Source organism: Ipomoea triloba, chromosome 9 (assembly GCF_003576645.1).
Source record: "Ipomoea triloba cultivar NCNSP0323 chromosome 9, ASM357664v1".
Lineage (NCBI taxonomy): Eukaryota > Viridiplantae > Streptophyta > Magnoliopsida > Solanales > Convolvulaceae > Ipomoea > Ipomoea triloba.
The window spans coordinates 640,062-661,361 of record NC_044924.1 but is presented as its reverse complement, the minus strand read 5'-3'; the positions used below and the strand labels follow the sequence as shown (position 1 = coordinate 661,361).

The 21,300-nt window shown below is 36.4% G+C and overlaps 4 protein-coding genes across 4 annotated transcripts; all 4 read right to left on the bottom strand.

Moving 5' to 3' along the window:
* Positions 1 to 307: 307 nt before the first annotated feature.
* LOC116030231 (SUMO-activating enzyme subunit 2-like) lies at positions 308 to 5,311 on the bottom strand. The gene is made up of 11 exons (XM_031272409.1): positions 5,009 to 5,311; positions 4,804 to 4,893; positions 3,896 to 3,979; positions 3,591 to 3,809; positions 2,921 to 3,022; positions 2,189 to 2,647; positions 1,851 to 2,080; positions 1,480 to 1,573; positions 1,203 to 1,385; positions 1,014 to 1,111; positions 308 to 905 (listed from the first exon to the last, which is right to left on the bottom strand). The coding sequence occupies exons 1-11, from the start codon at positions 5,039 to 5,041 to the stop codon at positions 578 to 580; spliced, it is 1,920 nt and encodes a 639-aa protein (XP_031128269.1). The 5' UTR covers positions 5,042 to 5,311; the 3' UTR covers positions 308 to 577.
* A 1,682-nt stretch (positions 5,312 to 6,993) lies between these two features.
* Positions 6,994 to 10,723, bottom strand: LOC116030304 (BEL1-like homeodomain protein 6). Its single transcript, XM_031272523.1, has 5 exons — positions 10,287 to 10,723; positions 8,792 to 9,817; positions 8,262 to 8,641; positions 8,108 to 8,168; positions 6,994 to 7,931 (listed from the first exon to the last, which is right to left on the bottom strand). Exons 2-5 carry the CDS (start codon positions 9,719 to 9,721, stop codon positions 7,242 to 7,244), a joined length of 2,061 nt encoding a protein of 686 aa, XP_031128383.1. The 5' UTR covers positions 9,722 to 9,817; positions 10,287 to 10,723; the 3' UTR covers positions 6,994 to 7,241.
* A 2,182-nt stretch (positions 10,724 to 12,905) lies between these two features.
* LOC116029423 (purple acid phosphatase 2-like) lies at positions 12,906 to 15,504 on the bottom strand. Its single transcript, XM_031271423.1, has 8 exons — positions 15,217 to 15,504; positions 14,780 to 14,980; positions 14,551 to 14,662; positions 14,229 to 14,458; positions 14,005 to 14,143; positions 13,689 to 13,909; positions 13,465 to 13,586; positions 12,906 to 13,350 (listed from the first exon to the last, which is right to left on the bottom strand). Exons 1-8 carry the CDS (start codon positions 15,415 to 15,417, stop codon positions 13,152 to 13,154), a joined length of 1,425 nt encoding a protein of 474 aa, XP_031127283.1. The 5' UTR covers positions 15,418 to 15,504; the 3' UTR covers positions 12,906 to 13,151.
* Positions 15,505 to 16,018: 514 nt separating this feature from the next.
* Positions 16,019 to 19,033, bottom strand: LOC116029424 (purple acid phosphatase 2). The gene is made up of 8 exons (XM_031271424.1): positions 18,496 to 19,033; positions 18,129 to 18,329; positions 17,900 to 18,011; positions 17,416 to 17,645; positions 17,152 to 17,290; positions 16,748 to 16,968; positions 16,468 to 16,589; positions 16,019 to 16,349 (listed from the first exon to the last, which is right to left on the bottom strand). The coding sequence occupies exons 1-8, from the start codon at positions 18,667 to 18,669 to the stop codon at positions 16,151 to 16,153; spliced, it is 1,398 nt and encodes a 465-aa protein (XP_031127284.1). The 5' UTR covers positions 18,670 to 19,033; the 3' UTR covers positions 16,019 to 16,150.
* Between the last annotated feature and the right edge of the window lie 2,267 nt (positions 19,034 to 21,300).

The window sequence follows — 21,300 nt, the reverse complement described above, 5'->3', positions numbered from 1 at the left end:
TTCCTTAGTTACTATGTTAGTTTTATGTCTTTAACTTTAGTTAATTCATTAACTTGTACTGGTTTAGTTGTAGGGTTGATCAGATAGATGATTATGAGTCTTGTATTCCTTCATATAGTACAGTGTTTATTACTCTTTTTTTTTTTTTGGGTTTGGATCCTTCTCCTAAGTTGCAAAACAAAACGACAATTTTGGTCCTATTTGATCACTATTAGCTGTTTTTGAGAAAAAAAAAATTATATCAAATAACTTTCAGCTAACCGCAAAAGAGTACCGTACCTATAAGAAAGAAGAGAATGAAGGAAAATGCAAGGACAAAAACACTAATCATGTATCCTTAAACCAACAAGGGTACATTGTTTAAGCACAGGAGAAGTTGAGTCGAGGCTCGTTAAAATGATTAGGAACAAAATGTGATCAACCGAGGTTTGAAGTATAAGTTAAAATTGAAGGGTAAAGCCGTACAGGTACAGCACCTAAGGATTAATTCACGGAGTTAAAAAAACTAGAACAATCAATACTTTCTTTCCTCCTATAAGGTACAAGAGACTAGTAGATATCATCCTGGAAAATCATATTATTGAACCCGCTGCTTCTTGCTACCATCGGAGTTCCCATCGAGCACAACAAACCCATCCCCATCATCATCGAGTTCTTCCACCTTTCTCTCGGGGTTGGGGTTGGTGTCACACGACTTTCTTTTCTTTCCAGGAGGAATTGCACCGCCTGTTGGAAGAATTTCCAAGTCATCATCCTCGTTGGCATCCAGAGGGGCAGTTTGAGAAGCAGTAGACGAACTTGCCCCGTTGTCATGTGTTGTCTTATTTTTGTTTTCACTCGCCAAAACCGGAGTCCATCCAGATAGAACCATGCCATCGGGATCCTTCTCCTCATCAAACTCTTCCCTGATATAACGAAACATAGAATATCATCAAAGTTTTCGCAACTTTTAAAGCTCAAATAACAAGAAAAGAGTTCACTCGACTAAACAAAATTTAATGGAAGCAACAAACCTATGTTTAATGTTGATATTGCAGGTAAGCTCCTGCTGAAGATCCTCAACGGTGATAATGGTACCACCATTAACAGGAGGTCGAAGCTCACATAGCACCTAAAAAAGATTGAAATGAATAGAAGGATTTTACTATAACAACATAAAGATAACTCCAAAAACAAAAGAGGTAAAGCAAAAAGTAACATACCTTGTCCAGGTTTGCTGCATAATTCTTAACCATTTTTTCATCAAGATCGTCTCCCACTTCATAAAGAAGTGCTGCTCCATTCATTATCAGAGGCAAATTCATGCCAAGCTTTGCTTTCACAATCTTGTCAACAAAATCTCTCAATTTTGCACTATGAGTATTGATCTCAAGTGTCAAAGGAGTCTGTTAACAAGTATAGCACAGGATCAAAATAAAGTTAATATCAAAATGACTTCAGTTAAATATATGCATTTTGCTCATGAATTGAAGTTTATACCTCAGAACACACGTAGCAGGATTTGTTGGGTTCAAATGGCTCGATGGGCATAAGAAGCATTTTTTTGGAAGGATGTTCAAGACAATACGTCATCCTACAAATTAGAATGGCAGTCGTAATACATCAACTTACATTACCAATTTACCATTATGTTACAAAACTAATAGGCTTGGGATATTTGGAGGTCTACAAAGACTACTTCCCCAAGTATTAATATTAAAAGTAGCCAATATTTTCTTGCTCATTAAAGAACAGAGAGAAAATGGAAAAAAAATTAATTGTTGCATTTAGCTTCCTCAAGTAAATAACTGGACTGGAGGAATTTGACCCATTTACCACTTATCCAATACAAAATATGAAATTCAACTTACCTATAGTTTTTCACGTCATTTTGCAGCACCTTAATTGCCTCGATCACAATCAATCCAGCAATAATAGCATTTGTTGTAGCAACAGCATGCACAATATTGCCAGCAATACCTTTAGATTCAAAAAGGCTATGCAATGGGATACCAAAAGAAGATGCCCGAATATTAGCGGCAGCAGTTACAAATTCCACAGCTAACTGATCATCTTTGTCAAAACTCAAGTTACCAACATCCTGAAGGGAGAGGATAGAGTTTAATAACCGTAAGCATGTAACATAACAGAGTAAATGCCAAACTAGAGGAAATAAAAAACACATACAAAGGCAGGCATCATGTCAAACCTTCGGCCTTTCCGAGAAAAATAGCTTTAGTGCTTCTAGAAATACTAAAGTGTTTTCTTTCAGGCTCCACAGCTCCTGAGGATTTTTAAGACCCAGTAATGTCATTGCAGAAACTGAAGAGGGATCACTGGTTTTTGAATTTCTATCTCCATTTCCATTCTGTTCAGTCTCTTCAGATGATAACACATCTTTAATGCGGATAGGCCTCGGCTTGTTGCGATTCTTCCATGTTTCTTCATTCGACAGAGCTACCTCAATGTTATAACCAAAAACATGATCATATATTCTCTTCCCATACTGTTCGATATCTTCACCTTCTCTACGCTCAAAGACATCTTCCACATTCTCCGATGAACTAGAAGCATCATTAGAACGGACATTTAGATCATTTGCCTGATTCTTGTCCCCAAAAAGCTTTGCAAAAAGCAGATCTTTTGCCCATACAATGCAGTGAACAAACTGAAAATATCAAAAATTGTGTCAAAGCAGATTTTTAAAGGGACAAGTCATACAAAATCATTCAAAGTGGAAGCCTTATGACAAGCCCAAACTGCTTAATATTCAACAGCACATAATAATCATGTCAGAAATAGAATGAGCCCACAACTATACTCTCAACATGATAGTAACACCAAATAGAGTATAGTACTTGAACAAGCAAACCAATTTACTGTGCAGAACCCAATTTTGTTTAACGAGAATAGCTTTCTGGAGAAAAGATGTCACCAATACCTTTGAAGGAGTACTTGTAATAGTGCACACAGGGTAACTCTTAGGAGCTGGTTTTGGCTGGCACTCATAACATTCTGTTTTTCCTTTCACATGCACAGTAACCTGGTAGGAACAAGAGGCAAAACCACATGCATATTATTGACAAGCAGACAGGAATATGTGCATGTGTGTCTGGAAGAAAAAGAGAAATGCTCCTTTTTAACCTGAAGGTTCTGTTATCTATTGTTGGAAGCACTTACGCTGCTTTTGGCAATTAGAAGAGCATACCTATTTAGACAAATACTTCAACAATTATCACTTGTTCTTTATTATGTTTGATAAGCTTATGACTTTTGAAAGTCATTTTTAGGTTATTTTCACAAACTATTTCATCGGGCTTATTTAAATAAGTTGAAAGAAAAAACTTTCAAAGACCGATAAAAGGGAAAATCCTCATAAGCTGTTTTGAGCTTATTAAAAAGCATAAATTAAAAAGTATTTATCGTCAAAGCACTCAGTTAAAGCTGTTTATCCAAACTGGCTCATAACATCATAATCAGTTTCCCTATTTACACATCGTCAAAAACTTTCATCTTACCCTAATCGGAAAGCTTGATGGTGGTTACGTATAAAATCTCAAGAAAATAAGTTACCAAACACCCGTGAATAATCTATAAGGTGGCAACAGTACCTGTCCAAGGAATCCAGTTGTCCCACTCTCAACCAATGGAACGCCAGCTGCCAAGCAAAGGCGGTTCACATGTCGCCTAGCATCTAAATTGTCAAGCCCATTTAGAACAACATTGAATTCCTTGAAGAAATCGACACCGAAGTTGGGATCTTTAACATTGGCATGGTAAGGTTCAATTTTTATTCCAGGCCTAAATTTTAAGACAGCTTCCCTAGCAACCTGGGTAAGATTTTGAGAAAGCATTATAACAGGAGAATTTTGAATATGCCAAAATATTGCAACTTAAGATATGAGAAGAAACTCACTTTGGCTTTAGATTGCCCGACATGAGACTGCCGGAATAAAAACTGTCTGTTTAAGTTGCTTACTTCTATTGTGTCCATGTCAACCTGCAAAGTAGTACAAGGAACAATGACAAATTAAAACCCCAAAAATTAAATAAAAGTGGATCAAATCGTTAATCATTTATATAAACCAAGCTGTAAAGTGTATATATATATATATATATATATATATATATATATATATATATATATATATATATATATCTACTTGATATCAAAATTCAAAACATAGGGGTGGAACCCGTCCTGCCAATTGAAGTGTCAAAGACAGCAGTGACAATCAGGCCAATTTTCTCATTTGTCACATATTGACACATAACAACAAAGCATTGCAGATGCCATAGCTCCATTGTTTACATCCATTCCTCATAATTTCATGAAACTACTCCAAATCTCATCAGTCACTACTCACTAAGTCCTATCATTTTACAGAAATTCTTGTTTTTCCCTCAAAATAGAATTTCACTAATTCCCAATCCTAAGATTTAACTTCAACTCTCAGATAACTATCCTTCAACATCCATAAATGGATGAATCTTTAGTTGAGGGGTAATAAAATTCACTTAGACCTAATCAAAGAATCATCTTTAAAAATCACAACTGAGTTTAGCCTGCAAATAAATAAATATAACTTCATGAAAGGAGCAAATTTCAGAAAGCAAAACCATCTAAGGTATGCCCTTTTCACTTAGTTTTTCCAGCCCACTCAACCAGAAAGTGGCTTCGTATTATCATTACAAACACCAGAGATACCCCACTCTAACCCATTAAAATCCAAACCAATAAACCCAAAAAGTTGGTCATAAACCCTAAAATTCATGTTTTGAAAGCTGAGAATACTCCAAAAGTAGGGCAGAAATTGAACTCACGATGTGAATGTTTTGAAAGCCAGAGAGAGCAAGGGTTTTTAGAAGCTCACAGCCAATGCCACCGGCACCAACCATGAGTACCTTTGCGGCCTAAAAACAGTCAAATAGCGCCATCAGTAGCAATAAATCAAGCGAGAAATTCATAAACTTATTGCATCAAAGAACCAATTTTGCAGACCTCATACAGCGTCTCAAAACCACATACCTTGATTGCGGACATCTGTTCCTCGGAAGCCATGAGAGGAGATACAAGAGAGATACTGAGGGGTAGAGTGTGACGCTGTACGAATAGCACCACGTTGTGTACTACATAGACAGACAAAAAGGAGAATCTAGACGGGATTTCGCCGGAGAGGTCGAGTTCGAGTTCGAGGAAAGTACTCTAAAAGAGAAAAATCTGTGTCGATACACGAAGGCGTAATCACTGCTCAAAATGTTCTTGTCCTGTACTCCGATGCGGCATGCCTTATAAACTTCTTCGCAGGCTGCGCTGCGACTTGCCGATACTGCTAAGGTCAAACATTGCTGTGTTTTCTTGATTTTAAGTTTTTTTACACTCCAAAAAATACCATAACGTACAAGTAACATTGTATTTTTGCAAAAAAAAAAAAAAAAAAAAAGTAAAATTGGATTAATCATTACGAAATTACCTCTCAACTCAATCAAACTCCAATCTTTACCCATCCATCTTCTTTAATTTACAGAAAAAGCCCACATCTATTACATGAAAATACGTTTTAGATGAAATCCATCTTATAATCATGATCCGTTAGTAGACTGCTCATGTAAAAAGTCAAACTTGAAATTTACCAAGCTCCATCCTCTAATTATGCATATTGTAGAAGAATAATCTTGTATTAATATATATATATAATTTTTTTGTCTGACCACGTGTTTACTTAACGAGTCAAATATGGTGTGTTTTGTAACCAAATAAATTATTTATTTACATGAAAAAAAAAACTAGAGAAACAAAAACATGATACAACATATTAGCATAAGGCATTTGTCAATAGTTGGGATTTTTAGAAGATTTTACATGTATGATTAGGAAAAAGAAAATCATATGGGAGGGAAGAAAACAAAACAAAATATGAAAAGGAAAAAAAAAGTAAAACAAGCTGATTTACGTGCCCAGTTGGGCGCTTGTTTTGCAGCGCACGCGGACAGATGAGAAGTTATTAAATTTCGCGTGGGTTCCACTATTCTGATAAAATCTCAAGATTTGCAGGAGGTACTCAAAGTTTATATTTCTTCCACTTCTCTCTTCCAACTCAGCATTGTCATTCTTAAAATTTGTGAAAAATCAAGTGATGGGGAAGGTAATACAATCTTTTTTTTTTCTTTTTTTTTTATTTATTTATTTCCATACAAAGAAATAAGAAAATATCGAGAAACGCAAAACTTATAAGAATCTAGACTTATTACGGCCACCATATAACAAAAAATTCGAGCCTAAACTCTATAATATTGTAATCTCCCGTAAATGTGTAATCCCCCTATAAATATGTCTAATAGAACATATGTAGTTTTGCCTAAAAATAAATTTTGAAGAGGGATCTAATAGGATATATATGGGCTATGGGTCTTTGGTAAATAGTTTTTAGCTGTTAGCTTATTGGTTAGTGAGTTTGATTAGTTAATAGCATTAGTTGATTGTAGAAAGATGTTTGGTAAATTAGTTGTTAGTTGATATAGTTAATTACTTGTCAAAAAAAATAGTTAATTACTTGTAAAATGATTTTCTCAAAAAGCTACTTTGAGTAACTTTTTGAATTTTAGCATTTTAGAGCAATAAACTGTTACAAAAAGCTAATTAATTAAACACTTATACTAATATTTAACAAAGTCAAACAACTAATAATTGTCAAATAAGTCAAAATTGACTGATAATATGAGAAGAAGTTTTATCATGATGTGAATGAATTCCAGACAACTTTCACTTTCTATCATAAAACATATTATATTCAAATTCCTCCAAATGTCAGTTGTCAAATTGGATACTACTGTGATGCAAGTGACACTTTATTTACAGGGAAAAATGCTGATAAGGATTTCAAAGGAGATTTTGTCCTTTCAATGCGGTTCTTTCTGTCATGCTATATAAAATACAGATAAAGGAGATGATACAATTCACCCAGAACCAAAGTAACCATGTTTAAGGTTATTTCCCTCACCAAGAAGCAAGGATTGCCATCCAAGAGATGGAACCATCAATGTTTAGCTCATTGAAATATACCAAAACAGTCTTACAAGTGTTCTCAAGTGTATCAATAAAAAGATTTAAAAAAAAATAAAAATTTACAGATCAATCTTTGCTATAGTACAATGTGCTCCACAGATTTCAAACTTGACTCACCATATGAAGGTGGTCCTCGTTCTTTATCCTATAATGGTTTCAAAACTCGAAGAGATAGTAAGTGCAGCCACAGCAGTTGTCATGCTACAAAATCGTGGAAGAGATGGGAGTGGGACGAGCCAAACTGATGCTGCCTGTTCTCGGGATCTATGTAGTTGAAATCAGCTGGCTCGGGCTCCACAGAAGAAGCTGAAGGAATGTACACGTCGTCTTCCCTCGTTGAGAGAAAATTATGGCTGCCCTCGCACTGTTGCAATCCCAACGTTAGTGAAACTCCATTTCCATTTCCATTTCCAAACCTTTCAAGTTCTGGCATGTGGTAAGCAGATGCTGGATACATGAATCTATTGTGGGCTCCACTTGACTGCAGAACTGTATCTGGAAGAAGACTGCTGTCACCAGTGGCGGGCTTTGCAATTGCAGCCCCTCCTCGATCCCCCGTCTCGTACTGACTATCCGTTTCCACGTGGTCTCCATCTCGGAAAGTGATGCCAATATTTGATTCCACCATTTCTACATTAGGAGCATGATTGGACTTTGGCTGGAACAATTTGCCACTGATGCATGGCTCATCCTCGGGCGAAGCTGCTGGTGGTTGGAAACCTTTTTCCTGTTCATCAAAGGCCTTGGTATCACTTTCTGTTGCTTTTGGTGCAATTTCAGATGAAGAATTAGATTCGAATTCAGCATCAGCAAACTCTTCTTTGTATATTTCTTCAACCATGGGCTTCCATAGTCGCACTCGGGCATTGATGAACCAGTTTGAGACCTGAGCTTATGGAAACATAATGACATCAAGAAAACCGGAAAAGCATAGCAAGTACTCAAGACATCAATCATTATGATACATGAATGCAAGCAATTAACATCTTTTTTCAAGGAAAATTTAAGAGTGGCACAGTTTGCCTGGATATGCTAATACTTTAAATAATGAAATATGCATACCTGGCCTCTTGTTAGGCCAGTTTGCCTTGCTAGCATCGCTTTATCAGAATCTTTTGGGTAACTGAAAAAGAAGAACGATTTAGATGAGCTCGAATATGTCTAACAAAATGGTAAGGAAAAAGCTATGAAGTACTAAATAACATTTCGGACTCACGGATGAAGAAAGTGCTCAAACAACCAAGCACGCAGGATTGAAACAGAGCTCTCGGGTAGCCCCCTTTGTGGTCTCCAAGCGTGTGGTTGCATCATACCAAGTTGCTGAAGCGCTCTCTGTTGTCTGAGCTGCTGATCCACGTAACGAAGACGAGATATTCCAACCCCTTTATTATTATCTGCTACATCTTGGTCGCCAAGGTTCTTTTGTAGTACTCGAATCTGGCCACTTATTGCATCACGTAAACAGCGGAAATGACGGGAGATTGTCAGAAGTGCAAGAGCTGTGTAAGGTTTAGCTGCCCCTTCACCAGCTACAACGTCAAATGAAGACACCACCATATGCATCTGATGGTAATACTGTCTATACCTTCTATCAATCTGTGGCAATTAACTGTGTCAGAAGCCTCGAGAAGTACTCAAGCTTGGATTCATTATAATCATTTAGAATTGAAATGCAAGTGTGTGTCGAGAGAAACTTGGACATTAATCGAAACTGGTAGTTACAAAGAGTTGGATAAGTTTATTTACCTCATCCTGCATAGAGAAAAGCTTTGTCAGTTTGTTTTGCAGTTCCTGCTTGTCATTTGCCGAGAGCTCATTTGGTTCTTGAGGGTTCGAAGATGATCCAGTCACAGGAGGATCTGAGGATTTACAATTTGAATCAGCATCTACTTCATTGGTACCATTTGCCTCCACTTTAGTAGACCCGCGCTCCTTTACAGCTTTCTTGACATTAACTACTTCATCAAGTAATTGTTGAGCAGCTTTCAAGAACTTAGAGTCTGGGAAAGCCCTCCCAATACTTGGCATCCCATAAGGAGAACCATCCATTTTCATCGAGTCATAGCTGCTCGGAAAGCCAGGAAGCAGATACTCCATGGCCCTTGATTGTTTTGCGTGGGAATCATCAATATCTCCAAAAGATCTATTCCCGCCATTGCCTTCACCCGGAATGGATGGAGGACTCAAGAATGACGTGAAGCCTTGGGAAGGATTCTGACACTGGCTAGGCGCAACTTGAATCCCCGCTGGCATTTGCGTGCCAAGACTAAGGGATAATCCTTGACCCTGCATGCTATGTGCAGTTTGAAGAACATCTAGAGCACCTCCCATGGATTGGTGCATCATTAGCATCTCATTCCTATTATCTTTCCACATACTCAAATCATGTGCCCCAATCTGAGACCCTCTGATGTTTGAAATTCCCTGTTGTGATGATGGGTTGGAGACCGAGGATCCAATAGGCGGAATATCAGTGCAGCCGCGACTTTGCTCCTGAGAGCTCTCAGCAATGGTGTCAGAACATAAACCACCAGACGAAGACGAATAGTTCATAAACATCATAATATTCCCAGGAACAGCTGGTGCTTCTGAATAAGACCCAGGCAAAGATTCCCTTGAATACAGAAAAGTCGAGGCATCTTTCTGATTGTTGGAACTGGAAAAATAAGTAGCCATCTTTCCTCTAGGTCAACTCCAAAATTCACCTCACAATCAAAATCAGCTCATCACCTTATAAGTCTTAAAGATTCTGATTAAACCAATCATAGCATCCTGCAAATTAAAAATGCCCATAATACATCAACAGTTACCCATTTAACACATGAAAATTATGACTAAACCTTGTATATGAAAGTCACCCATTAACACATGGAAACCTGATTTCTAACCTAGCAGAAATTTTGCAGATAAACCATGTTAAACCCATGGATACAAAGGACTCTTATCAGACCATTTATAACACATAACAAGAATTTTCACAACTGACAGAAATTTCAGGTCAACGTTCTAGAAGGATGGTCTCCTCTTGCATTTGCAAAAAGGAAATTTCATTGTATTTACAGAAAGCTAGAGAAAGTTATGGCTAGATAAATACTCCAGTTGTTCTAAATTTAAGTAACAGCTAAAATCAGAATCTGAAAGGTTCAATTTCAGCACTCAGCAAAATTTACAGGAAAAAGAAAAAATAATGATTAAAATATAAAGTCAAAAGAGATAAATAATTGTTTACAGAACACAATACCTGGAAACCTGTATCAAATGTATCTTGTTGGGGAACAGAACAGCTCCGATCTGCGGAACCAATCTTTCTTTGTAAGGCCAAAGATAAAAACTAAACTTTCAGTGCTGCGAATCCGAAGAAGTAGCAGAAGAAATCATCACTCCCTTTGCCCTTGTTCCTTTCCTTGTCAAAGATATCATCTATCCATCATTCTATCCACACCCACGTGAGAGTTAACAGTGACTATACAGAATCACGCACGTACACACATCTCTTTCTATCATTTTCTCTCTCTCTCTTCCTGTATCTACATGAAAGCTCCAAAAAAGGTTTCTTTTATTATGTACTGTGTAAAGAACTGAAGAGCTTCAACAAGACAAACCATTGCTTTCTCTTTCAATCTCCCTCTCTCTTTTTGGGCATTGCTTTCTTGTGTTTGGTTTCTTGGTATCTCCTTATTGTTGTGATTTGGTGTTTGCTTGACTTGCTTCTTTGAATTTGATTGGTTAAGGAGTGCAATCCCTAACTACCAGTTGGTAGACCTAAACCCTCCCTTAAACCTCCGTGGATATAAAGGCCACCTGGCGTTGATGCAATGCCCACCATATAACCTATTTTTTTTCTTTTTTTTTTTAATAATATTTGTATTTGTTATCCTTGTCTTTATCAATGTTTTTTTTAAACGTAAACTCACGAGGTGTTCTGGTCTTTCTCCGTCCGTTTAACGATTCAGATTCACCCGCTAATATTTGGTTGTTTCGAGAGACACACGAAAGAAACAAAAAATTACTACAAAAATCTAGAAAAGACAATACTAGCTTCATAGGTAAATAAACGAGAATGAACACATTATAAGAACATTTAACAGATTTGTAAATTACACGCTTAAAAAAATGATAAAGTATTGTCAATCCCTCCTTACGAGCATTCTAGTTGTTTCAATAAGGTGATAACGAGTGTTCATTAGTCCATTAATTGAATATAAATTTTTTATTATTACATCAAAAAAAAAAAAAGGATTGAAAAGTTAAAAGAAAAATATATTGTTGTGTTAGCAGGGTATGGCAAATTAGCAACTAAAGTAAGACAAAAATAGCAAAATTTAGGTGAAAACAAGTACATATTAAATACATATGATATTAAAAGAAAAAATAAGTATGACCAAACTAAATAAATATTTGTGCAATGATGTAACGTTAGTTGAGTGCTCATACCAAATTCTTTTAACAAATCATCTAGCCGGCTAAAAATGCCAGCATTGCAAGTTGCAACGTTATTCATGTCATTTCGGAGCATCTTATAATTTATAAAATAAACCTCAAACCTTATATAAATTAAATACGAAATTACTATTCAATCTGTATTTCGTATGACAATTTTTTCATACATAAAAAGGTAAAACAGAATGCTGATGACCTTGTGGTCTAGTGACTAATAACTTTATATATATGTTTTAAAAAAAGTTATAATATAGTTTTATTATATTAATAAAATTCATAATAAACAATATTTTGTCCGGACTCAATTGCATAAGGTATTGTCATTTTTTTCTATTTGAAACACAATTTTATTTCAACAATGCATGGCCCATGATAAATTAATAAATTGCAACAACAGCCAGGTCAGCTTAAAATATACTTAATAGACTTTATCTGCTAGATTTTCTCATTTTCTTTTTATTTTTATATTGTTACAAATTGATTAAAGAATAATGATATATTATCTTATGATTTCACCTCTTAATGTACTATAAATTAACGCACTAAAAAGTAAAGATAATCAGGCTTTACTAACTTAATTATCCTTTTCGGAGCTGCATCTACTCATTTTGGTGTATCTTAGAGCATCCTTAATAGTTGTGATTTTTTATGAGCTTTTGCAAGTATGACTAGGAAAGAGATGTGTGAGGGAAGAGAAAAAGAAACAAAAAAAAGTCTAACAACAAAAAATAATAATAATAAAATAAAATACAGACGATTTTACACATCCGTTGGGCGTGCAATTTACCCATCATGCAAGAACGAGGCGCTTTTTCTCTCTATGTGGGCCCCATATTTCCAGACCAAAAACCCTCATCCTGCAAGCATCTCATTTATGTCCTCTCCTCACTGTTTTTCTTCTACATCGTTATTGTTTTTTTCAAAAATCACCCAAAAAACAACTATTGGGATGACTTATTACCACTTTATACTGACTTTATAAGCATTGGTAATTATTTTCCAACTTTATTCATTATTTGAGGTTCTTTTGACATAGGATGGTATGGACTAGTATTTCATCATTCAACAATTGTGACGTATGATGTGAGATGTCTGGGCCTACATGGGCGATAGCAGTGGGCCCATCACCTATGTAAGACCCATAAAATCTTCTCCTTATGCACTAGTGCACGTCATTTGTTTTCATGAGACTATAGCAGTGGGCCCATTGCTTTTTTTTTTTTCCTTTTTTTTTCTTCCCACACAGATTTTGAGTTGTGACTGAACAATGGCACGCACATCATTTGTGTCACGGTTGTTCGGCCTAAGTCGAAAAGTTCAGGTCCAGTATTTCACTGTTCTAGACAAGGTTAGGTTCGACATTGAGTTGGTTCAAGGTCGGGAAAACAAATAAGAAGAGTGACTTGTACGGATAATTCAATTGGTACTTAAAGTGAAAATTTATAGATTAAAATATAAAAATTTGACCATTACAGTATAAATATTACACCATGCAGTAATTTTCCCACTCAAGAGGGACTTGACTCCCTGTGATTTCAGGCCGAGGCAAGAGTAAGGAAATTTGGCCTTTTATATTAATAGATTTCGAGACATGTTTTATGTTTTTCTCATGACAAGCTCAATGAGGCCATTTCAAACTATTATTGAGGGCTTGTGAGTTATGGTATCACAAGATGGTAGTTGTAGAATCATCAACTGGATGCCAAACCCGGTTCGAAACCCACATTGAATCTGCTTCCACTGCATATCCATCTTGATTGCGATGCCAGCTATAGTATGCGTGGGTTCTGTTCTTGATCTCAAGTGTGGCATGCCCAAAACTCGCCTCACGAAAAGCCGAGTATTCTGGCTGTGGTTCTGTCATGCTGCAATCGAAAAACAAACCCGAGATCAGTTAGTCGTCTTCTGCAAATCAGACCACATCAGATCAATAAAGTCTGAAACAGAATGATATATATATGATACTCAGTATATCTCACATGGTGGCCAAGCCTTCATGGTTTCCTCCATCACCAATTGTGATGTATATAGGGGCAGATTGGTTCCGGACAGGCGTGCATTTCCCATTTACAACGTTGTACGCCACATTGGATATGCGCTCCTGCAACGAAACATAAACATGTAAAACAATCATAACACTATATTGCATGTTTTTGTTGGTTTTCAACATATTAATTAGACAATAAGGTTTGATTTCACATACCGAGCGTTCATAAGCATGAACATGACCAGCAAAAACAATATCAACTTTGTTCTCCACGAACCATTCCTCGTACATTACTCTCATGGTTTCTCCTTCCATATAGTGATAGTCATAGCTGTTGTACCATGGAGCATGCATAAGAACAATCAACCATGGCGTCTCGTTCCTGTTAACTTTTTGCAGCTCCTGTTTAAGCCACATGTATTGAGGGGTGTATTTGCCTATAAATTAAAAAGCATGAACTTATTAGTCTATAAGCTCCTAAATAAGCTTTGTAAAACAGAGCCCATATATAATTAACAAAGAGTTTTCTTACCATATGCTGAATATGACGACAGAACTATGATATATGCTGAAGCTCTCTTGATTGAGTACCAAAAAGGAGCAGTGCTATTTGATGCTTTATAAGGAACACGAAACCGATTAGTAAAAGGTTTGAAGGGTTTTGTTTCGCCCTGCAAGAGATTGACCCTTAATTAGTTGTCAGAACATCATGGCAGAACCATCAAAATGAAAATTTGATTTTCTATTATTACTCACAAGATCAGGGTCAAAATCTATCTCGTGATTTCCTGCGGTCCAAATCCAAGGTTGATAAGCAGCACTTGTCTCAACAAACCTACCCCATGTATCCCATCTTACATTATCATGGTTAGTATAAGTATCTGCATATGAGAGGTCCCCAACAAACAGAACTGTTTGCCCCTTTCTTGGATTTCTTTCATAATGTGTGAGTGTCCTGTTTGAGTCAAAACTCTGTCCAAGATCCCCTGCAACAAAACAGCTCAACAGACTTAAGAAGACTAACAATGCACTGTGGACCCTGATCCATGATATAACAATTGGATAAAGAATGGTTTACCTATAAGACCAAACGTATAGGGAACATCAGGCCCAACTTCAGGAGGTGTGATGAACCAGAAGGTTCGACTCGTGTTCCCAATCCCAACCTCATAGTAGTATTTGGTGTTGTACTGCCAATTAAATTAGAAATCAATCCCCCATAAGTTCCAATATACACAAATCAGAAAAGTTGTATAACATGCAAAATTCAGAATTAGCAAGTAAGAAAAGCACATGGAAATAAGCACCTGAAGTTCCCTAATGGTGCAGTGATGAATGTAACCCGAAGTATAAGTGAAGTATTTATAGGTTTTCATTTTTCCTTTGGCCTCTTTCTTGTGTTTGCTGTTGTCACTCCAGTACACCACTGTATTCGAACCCGGTTCATCCACAGTCACCCATGAAACAATCATTGCTTTCCCCACAAGATCTCCTTGTGTGATATGAACCTTCACAAACCACCCACCATTTCAGTGCGCAATTAACAATCCATTCTACAAATTCTTGAATACCTAATCTTGATAATTAAACACCTCAATACAGCTAAAAAACCCAAAAACAGCCTGTTTTTCTATCAATTTTCTTTAAAACTTGCAACTTTTGAAGAAAGCAAGAATTGAAATCAAGTTTTCTTAAAAATTTAAACTTTTGAAGATATGATAGCTAAGAAAGCGAATATCCAGACCTGTTGAGGCGCATTATATCCAGGAGGCACGCGGAAGACATCACTGTCGAGCGGCATATCCGCACTTTTCTCGACGTTCCGAACATAAGTGCTGCTGATTCCGGCGCTGCACAGAATGGCGGCACTGAGAATCACTCCCACCACAACCGCGACCACATAGTATCTCGTCCTTGGCGCGCCCATCTTTCTCGTACTGCGCATAAACCTCAGCTCTGTCTGTGCTTAAGCAGCACCTACGCATATATATATGCACCGTGTAATATAGTATCTTGGAAAAGTCATAAAGAAAGTAGTTCTTATGTTTATATATATCATTTAATGGAATGTAATGTTCATGCGAAAGACTTGTGGAGAGCGGAGAGTGACTGCCGTAATGGTTGGTGGGACAATGGTAAACGACGCAGTGCACAAGTCCTGACAAGAGGAAGGTTCTCACTTCTCAGACTTGGTCTTCCAAAATTATTTATCAAGATTGGAAATTTGATCTTATGGCATTGCATTATTGAAAATTTGTTGTTGGGCGTCACAATCATATGACTGTTCTATTCTCTCTTTTTTTTTTCTTTTTTTTTTTTGTCAAGCCACAAATACTGACTTGTCGTAAGGGACTCACGCCAACCAAGCTGATTAATCCAGACTATTCTATTTTATGCCACAATTTCTTCAATTTTATCATCAAATACTATACCACATTTTGTTTTTTTCACCACACAAAGTTGATTTTTTTTTCTTTTCTAAATTATCTGTTTTATATGAGATTATGAGGTGATATTTAAAGTGAAGTCTGAGACATGTTTCGTGATTTTCTCATGACAAGCCCAATTAGGGCGTTTCAAACTATTATTGATTCAGATGTAAAGTTAATCTGCATGAGTTCACTAAAATACAGAGGAAAAGAAAAGAGAATACAAGTGAAAAAATTGGGTTGTGGCAATCACAATTTGGTAGTTGTAGAATCATCAACTGGATGCCAAAATCGGTTGGAAACCCACATTGAATCTGCTTCTACAGCATATCCATCTTGATTGCGATGCCAGCTATAGTATGCGTGGGTTCTGTTCTTGATGTCAAGTGTGGCATGCCCAAAACTCGCCTCACGAAAAGCTGAGTATTCTGGCTGTGGATCTGTCATGCTGCAAGTGAAAAATAAACGCGAGATCAGTTAGTCTGCTGCTGCTGCTGCAAATGAGATCACATCAGATCAATGAAGGTATAAACTTGACAGATATCTGAAACAGAATGATATCTCACTTGGTGGCCAAGCCTTCAAGATTTCCTCCATCACCAATTGTGATGTATATCGGGGCAGATTGGTCTCGGACAGGAGTGCATTTCCCGTTTACAATGTTGTATGCCACGTTGGATATGCGCTCCTGCAGTCGACAGCAACATGTAAAACAAGACTCAGTATCACAAGTGTTTTCTACTAACAATGAAGCTGGTTATTGGACTTGAGCATGCAAGCAAAACATTAATTTTTCCATGTTTTCGTTGGTATTCAACATATTAGACAAGGTTTTGTTCAACTAACCGAGCGTTCATAAGCATGAACATGACCAGCAAAAACAAGATCGACTTTGTGCTGCACAAACCACGGCTCGTACATTACTCTCATAGTTTCTCCTTCCATATAGTGATAGTTATAGCTGTTGTACCATGGAGAATGCATAAGAACAATCAACCATGGTGTCTCGGTCCTGTTAACTTTTGGCAGCTCCTCTTCAAGCCATTTGTATTGAGGGGTGTATTTGCCTATAGATTAAAAAGCATAAACAATAACTGTATGTAAGACATGAAGTTTTAGCATATATTCCAGTTGCAAGGGAAAGGAGAAAGGCAAAAGAAAGTCAGCAACACCACAATCTTCTCATTATTAAAGCAAATGTTTGTTAAAGAAACGAACTTCATTGATCATAATTATGTCAATTTTCTTACCATATGCTGAATATGACGACAGAACTATGATATATGCTGAAGCTCTCTTGATTGAGTACCAAAACGTTTCAGTGCTACCTGATGCTTTATAGGGAACATGATACCGTTTAGTAAAAGGTTTAAACGGTTTAGTTTCACCCTGCAAGAGAAGAGATTGACTCTTAGTTGTCAGAACATCAGGGCAGAACAATCTAAATGAAATCTTAGCTAGAACTGCCAAATCCAATATCAGCAAAAGGAATTCGATTTTCTATTATTACTCACAATTTCAGGGGCAAAATCTATCTCGTGATTTCCTGCAGTCCAAATCCAAGGTTGATATGCAGTACTCCTCTCAACAAATCTACCCCATGTATCCCATCTTACATTATCATGGTTAGGATAATTATCTGCATAGGAGAGGTCACCAACAAACAGAACTGTTTGCCCCTTTATTGGATTCCTTTCATAATGTGTGAGTGTCCTGTTTGAGTCAAAACTCTGCCCAAGATCCCCTGCAACAAAAGAGCTTAACAGACTTAGGAAGAGTAACAGCTAAGACTATGATGCAATGTATTAACCACAGCAGACTGATCTAATAATAATAATGCTTCCTCTCATTTCAAATTAAACTCCCTATATCAAGGGTATGAATAGCTAAACCTAAACATTCATCCACTTCCCTCCTGGACAAAAACATAGTTTTGAACTGGTGAAACAACATTAATTTAGAACTTCCCATCAAGATATATGGTAAAGAATGGTTTACCTATAAGACCAAAAGTATAAGGAACATCAGGCCCAACTTCAGGAGGCGTCATGAACCAGAAGGTTCGCGTCGTGTTCCCAATCCCAACCTCATAGTAGTATTTGGTATTGTACTGCCAATTAAGTTAGAAATCAATCCAACATCACTATTAGCAAAAATGCAAAATTCACAAATAGCTAAATAATTACTCCGTATATATGAAGAAAGTAAAGCAAATGGAAATAAGTACCTCAAGATTCCTAATGGTGCAGTGATGAATGTAACCAGAGGTATAATTGAAATATGTATAGGTTCTAATATTTCCTTTAGCCACTTTCTTGCGCTCGCTATTCTCACTCCAGTACACCACTTTACTCGAACCCGGTTCATCCACAGTCACCCATGACACAATCATTGCTTTCCCCACATGATCTCCTTGTGTGATATGAACCTTTCACAAACCACCACCATTTCAGTGCGCAATAAACAATCCATTCTACACATTCTTAAATACCTAATCTCGATAAACACTTAAACACAACTCGATTTTTCCATTAACTCCCTTCAAAACTTAAAAACTTTTGAAGATAAGAAAGCAAGAATTCGAATAAACAGACCTGTTGAGGCGCATTATACCCAGGCGGCACGCGAAACACATCACTGTCGAGCGGCATATCCACAGTTTTCTCCACTTTCCGGATAAAGCTGCTGGTGATTCCGGCAATGGCGGCATTCATAACCGCCGCCAAAACAACCGCGAGTAAGTAGCATCCCGTTCTTGACGCGCCCATCTTTCTCAGCTAGCGCACAAAGCTCAGCCGTGTCTGTTCCCGCGAAGCACACCTGGGTATATATACAGCGTATAATTGTATTGTAATAGCAGAGCGATCGGGAAATGCGGGGAATATCCAAGATTAGTATACGAATATGCAGTGGAGTGTCAACGGGTGGAGCGTGAGGAGCACAGGATGAGCTCCGTGTCTTGTGAAAGCAGAAAATGGTATGAGACTAAAATATAGGGTTGACTGGTGAAGATTGCGGCACAGTAACGGCAGAAAAGAGCATCCCTAGGCAAAAAGCTGATCCATATAGAAAGCTAAAATGCTGATTAATTTTCCAAACTGGCAGTTTGTGGTTTCCATACGAGTCACGGGGTGTATGATGATTGATGAGAATCAGAATTATTCCCTCAATCCATTTTATATAGAAAGTCAAAATAAATTAACTTTTATTTCTATATGTATATTTGCATATATTTTTTACCATTTTAATTTTAACCTTTTGTTTAAATATATATATATTTTGAATAATGTTAATGACGACAGTCCTCTTTGTGCTTCGATGGGTTGCAAAAATATGTTTCTAAACTGTAGAAGTTGTTTTTACATTGAAATCAGACCTTCTCGACCAATAAACATCTATACAAATATACAATCTTCATTTGTCTAACTATTTTTTATTCTTCGCATACTTGCATCACATTGATTCCCTGATATTTTTGCATCTTCCTCTTACACACCATAACAAGATGTGTTGTGTATTTGAGATGTGATTCGCCATGTCTGGTGGAATTAACGTAGATCATGACTTATAGGACGGAGCAATAATGACCTTATCGAATAGTTTTTAATTTTTAAATTCCTTACGAAATTGGAGTTGACTGCTGACTTTGGAGTTAGGAGTTAGGACCATATTGTTGCATACTTACATGTGGTCCAATTCAGATAAGCTTTGGGAGGAACAAGAATTAAGATTGTTGATCAAAACTGTCCGAGTGGGTGAAATATAGTTCGTATTTGAGATCACGTGTTTGATTATTGTTAACATTATTTTGATTGAGTTTTGTTATACATGGATTTCCTTGTGTAATTTTTTTATGTGATTTAGGAATTACTCTCCCAGTTCCGTTTTATGTGTTTGATTCGATTAATGAGGTTTTAATTTTGAATTTAATTTTTCATAACATTAAGTATATATTTTTAAAAAAATTACATTAAAAGTACTATCAGCCACAAAAATTATGTTAGTGTGGCGCGAACGCTGTTCTAGTTCCTTTTTTTAGGCATTAAAAAATTATAAATTGTTTTTAATAATTCCTTCGTATTTTATATTCACAAATAAAATACTGGGTATAATTTAATAAGTTGTGAACTAACCAGACAGGAAGGAGGACTAGAGCGTGAATGCGAGAATGGCGGGGCGGAAAACGACGTAGTGCCGAAGTCCTGCAAGACTGCAAAGAAGACAAAAGAAAGAGGTTCTCACTTCTTAGCCTCTGGTATTGCAATTCAGGTTTCTTATTTTTTATTTTTTTTTTTGAAAGAATTCAGAAACATTTATTAAGATTGAAAACTATACTGACAATTTGTTGGTGGCGGGCCGGCGGCGTCGTAACTCTTGACTCTGTTCTCTATTTATTTATTTTTGTGATAATTTAATTATGAATATTAATTCATATTTAAAAGTATAATAAGTTTCAATGTAAGTTATATTTTTAATTTTATTATTGTAATATTTTATCACTTTTAATTTTTTTACCATGTGACATTATAATGATTTTATATTTTTAAACTTATTATCAAATCATTTACGAATCTTTTAAAAGAATAAAATATTAAAATTAAAACTTCATATACAAAGTTGGGTGATCATAAAATCTTCATAAAGTGTTTATTATTAGACAATTCTTTTAGGATTTTAGGACTAAAATATTGAGTTTTGTCATTGCGCATTAGACAGCCAATGAGCCTTGCTGCCTAGGCGAGGCTCTTTAACATAGCAGTAAAACGTCGTTTTTATTCATTATTATACGAAGTTTACGTATTAAAAGGGTAGCGATGTATAAAAGCGACAACATCGACGTCGCTAATTACAAGGTAATAAACAATTAAAACGAGAATTGACTAACCAAATAAACTATTAGGATGAACGCGTCTAGGAGTTGACATTCTGAGTGTATATAAAATCAAATCCAAAAGAAAATACCTTCACTCATTTTATTAAAAATGTGAAACATTATCATGAAAGGAGTAAACGATTGGGTGGAGCATGATTCTCATTTTTATGATCACGAATTTAATTATTGAATGAGTTTGTTGCATATAATCTTTTTAGTACAATTTATCTATCCTAATGTTATTTACGAACTATTATACAAAAATAAAATTTATATAGTGTACACTTTCAAATTGTGAAACAATAATTCATTTCAAATTTTCTTAGTTGGGCCTCTGCCTACATTGAACAAATGTACTTGTACTTTCCAGCTGTATGTTGGGCCTATGTATGAACTTAAAACCTAACAAAAAATAAATAGCATAAGAAAACCAATCGTTATACCCTGCACGACGGTGCACATAGCAATGTGCACCACGTACGTAAAACGACGTCGTTTCGGTGTTAGTAGACGCGGACGCGAATGA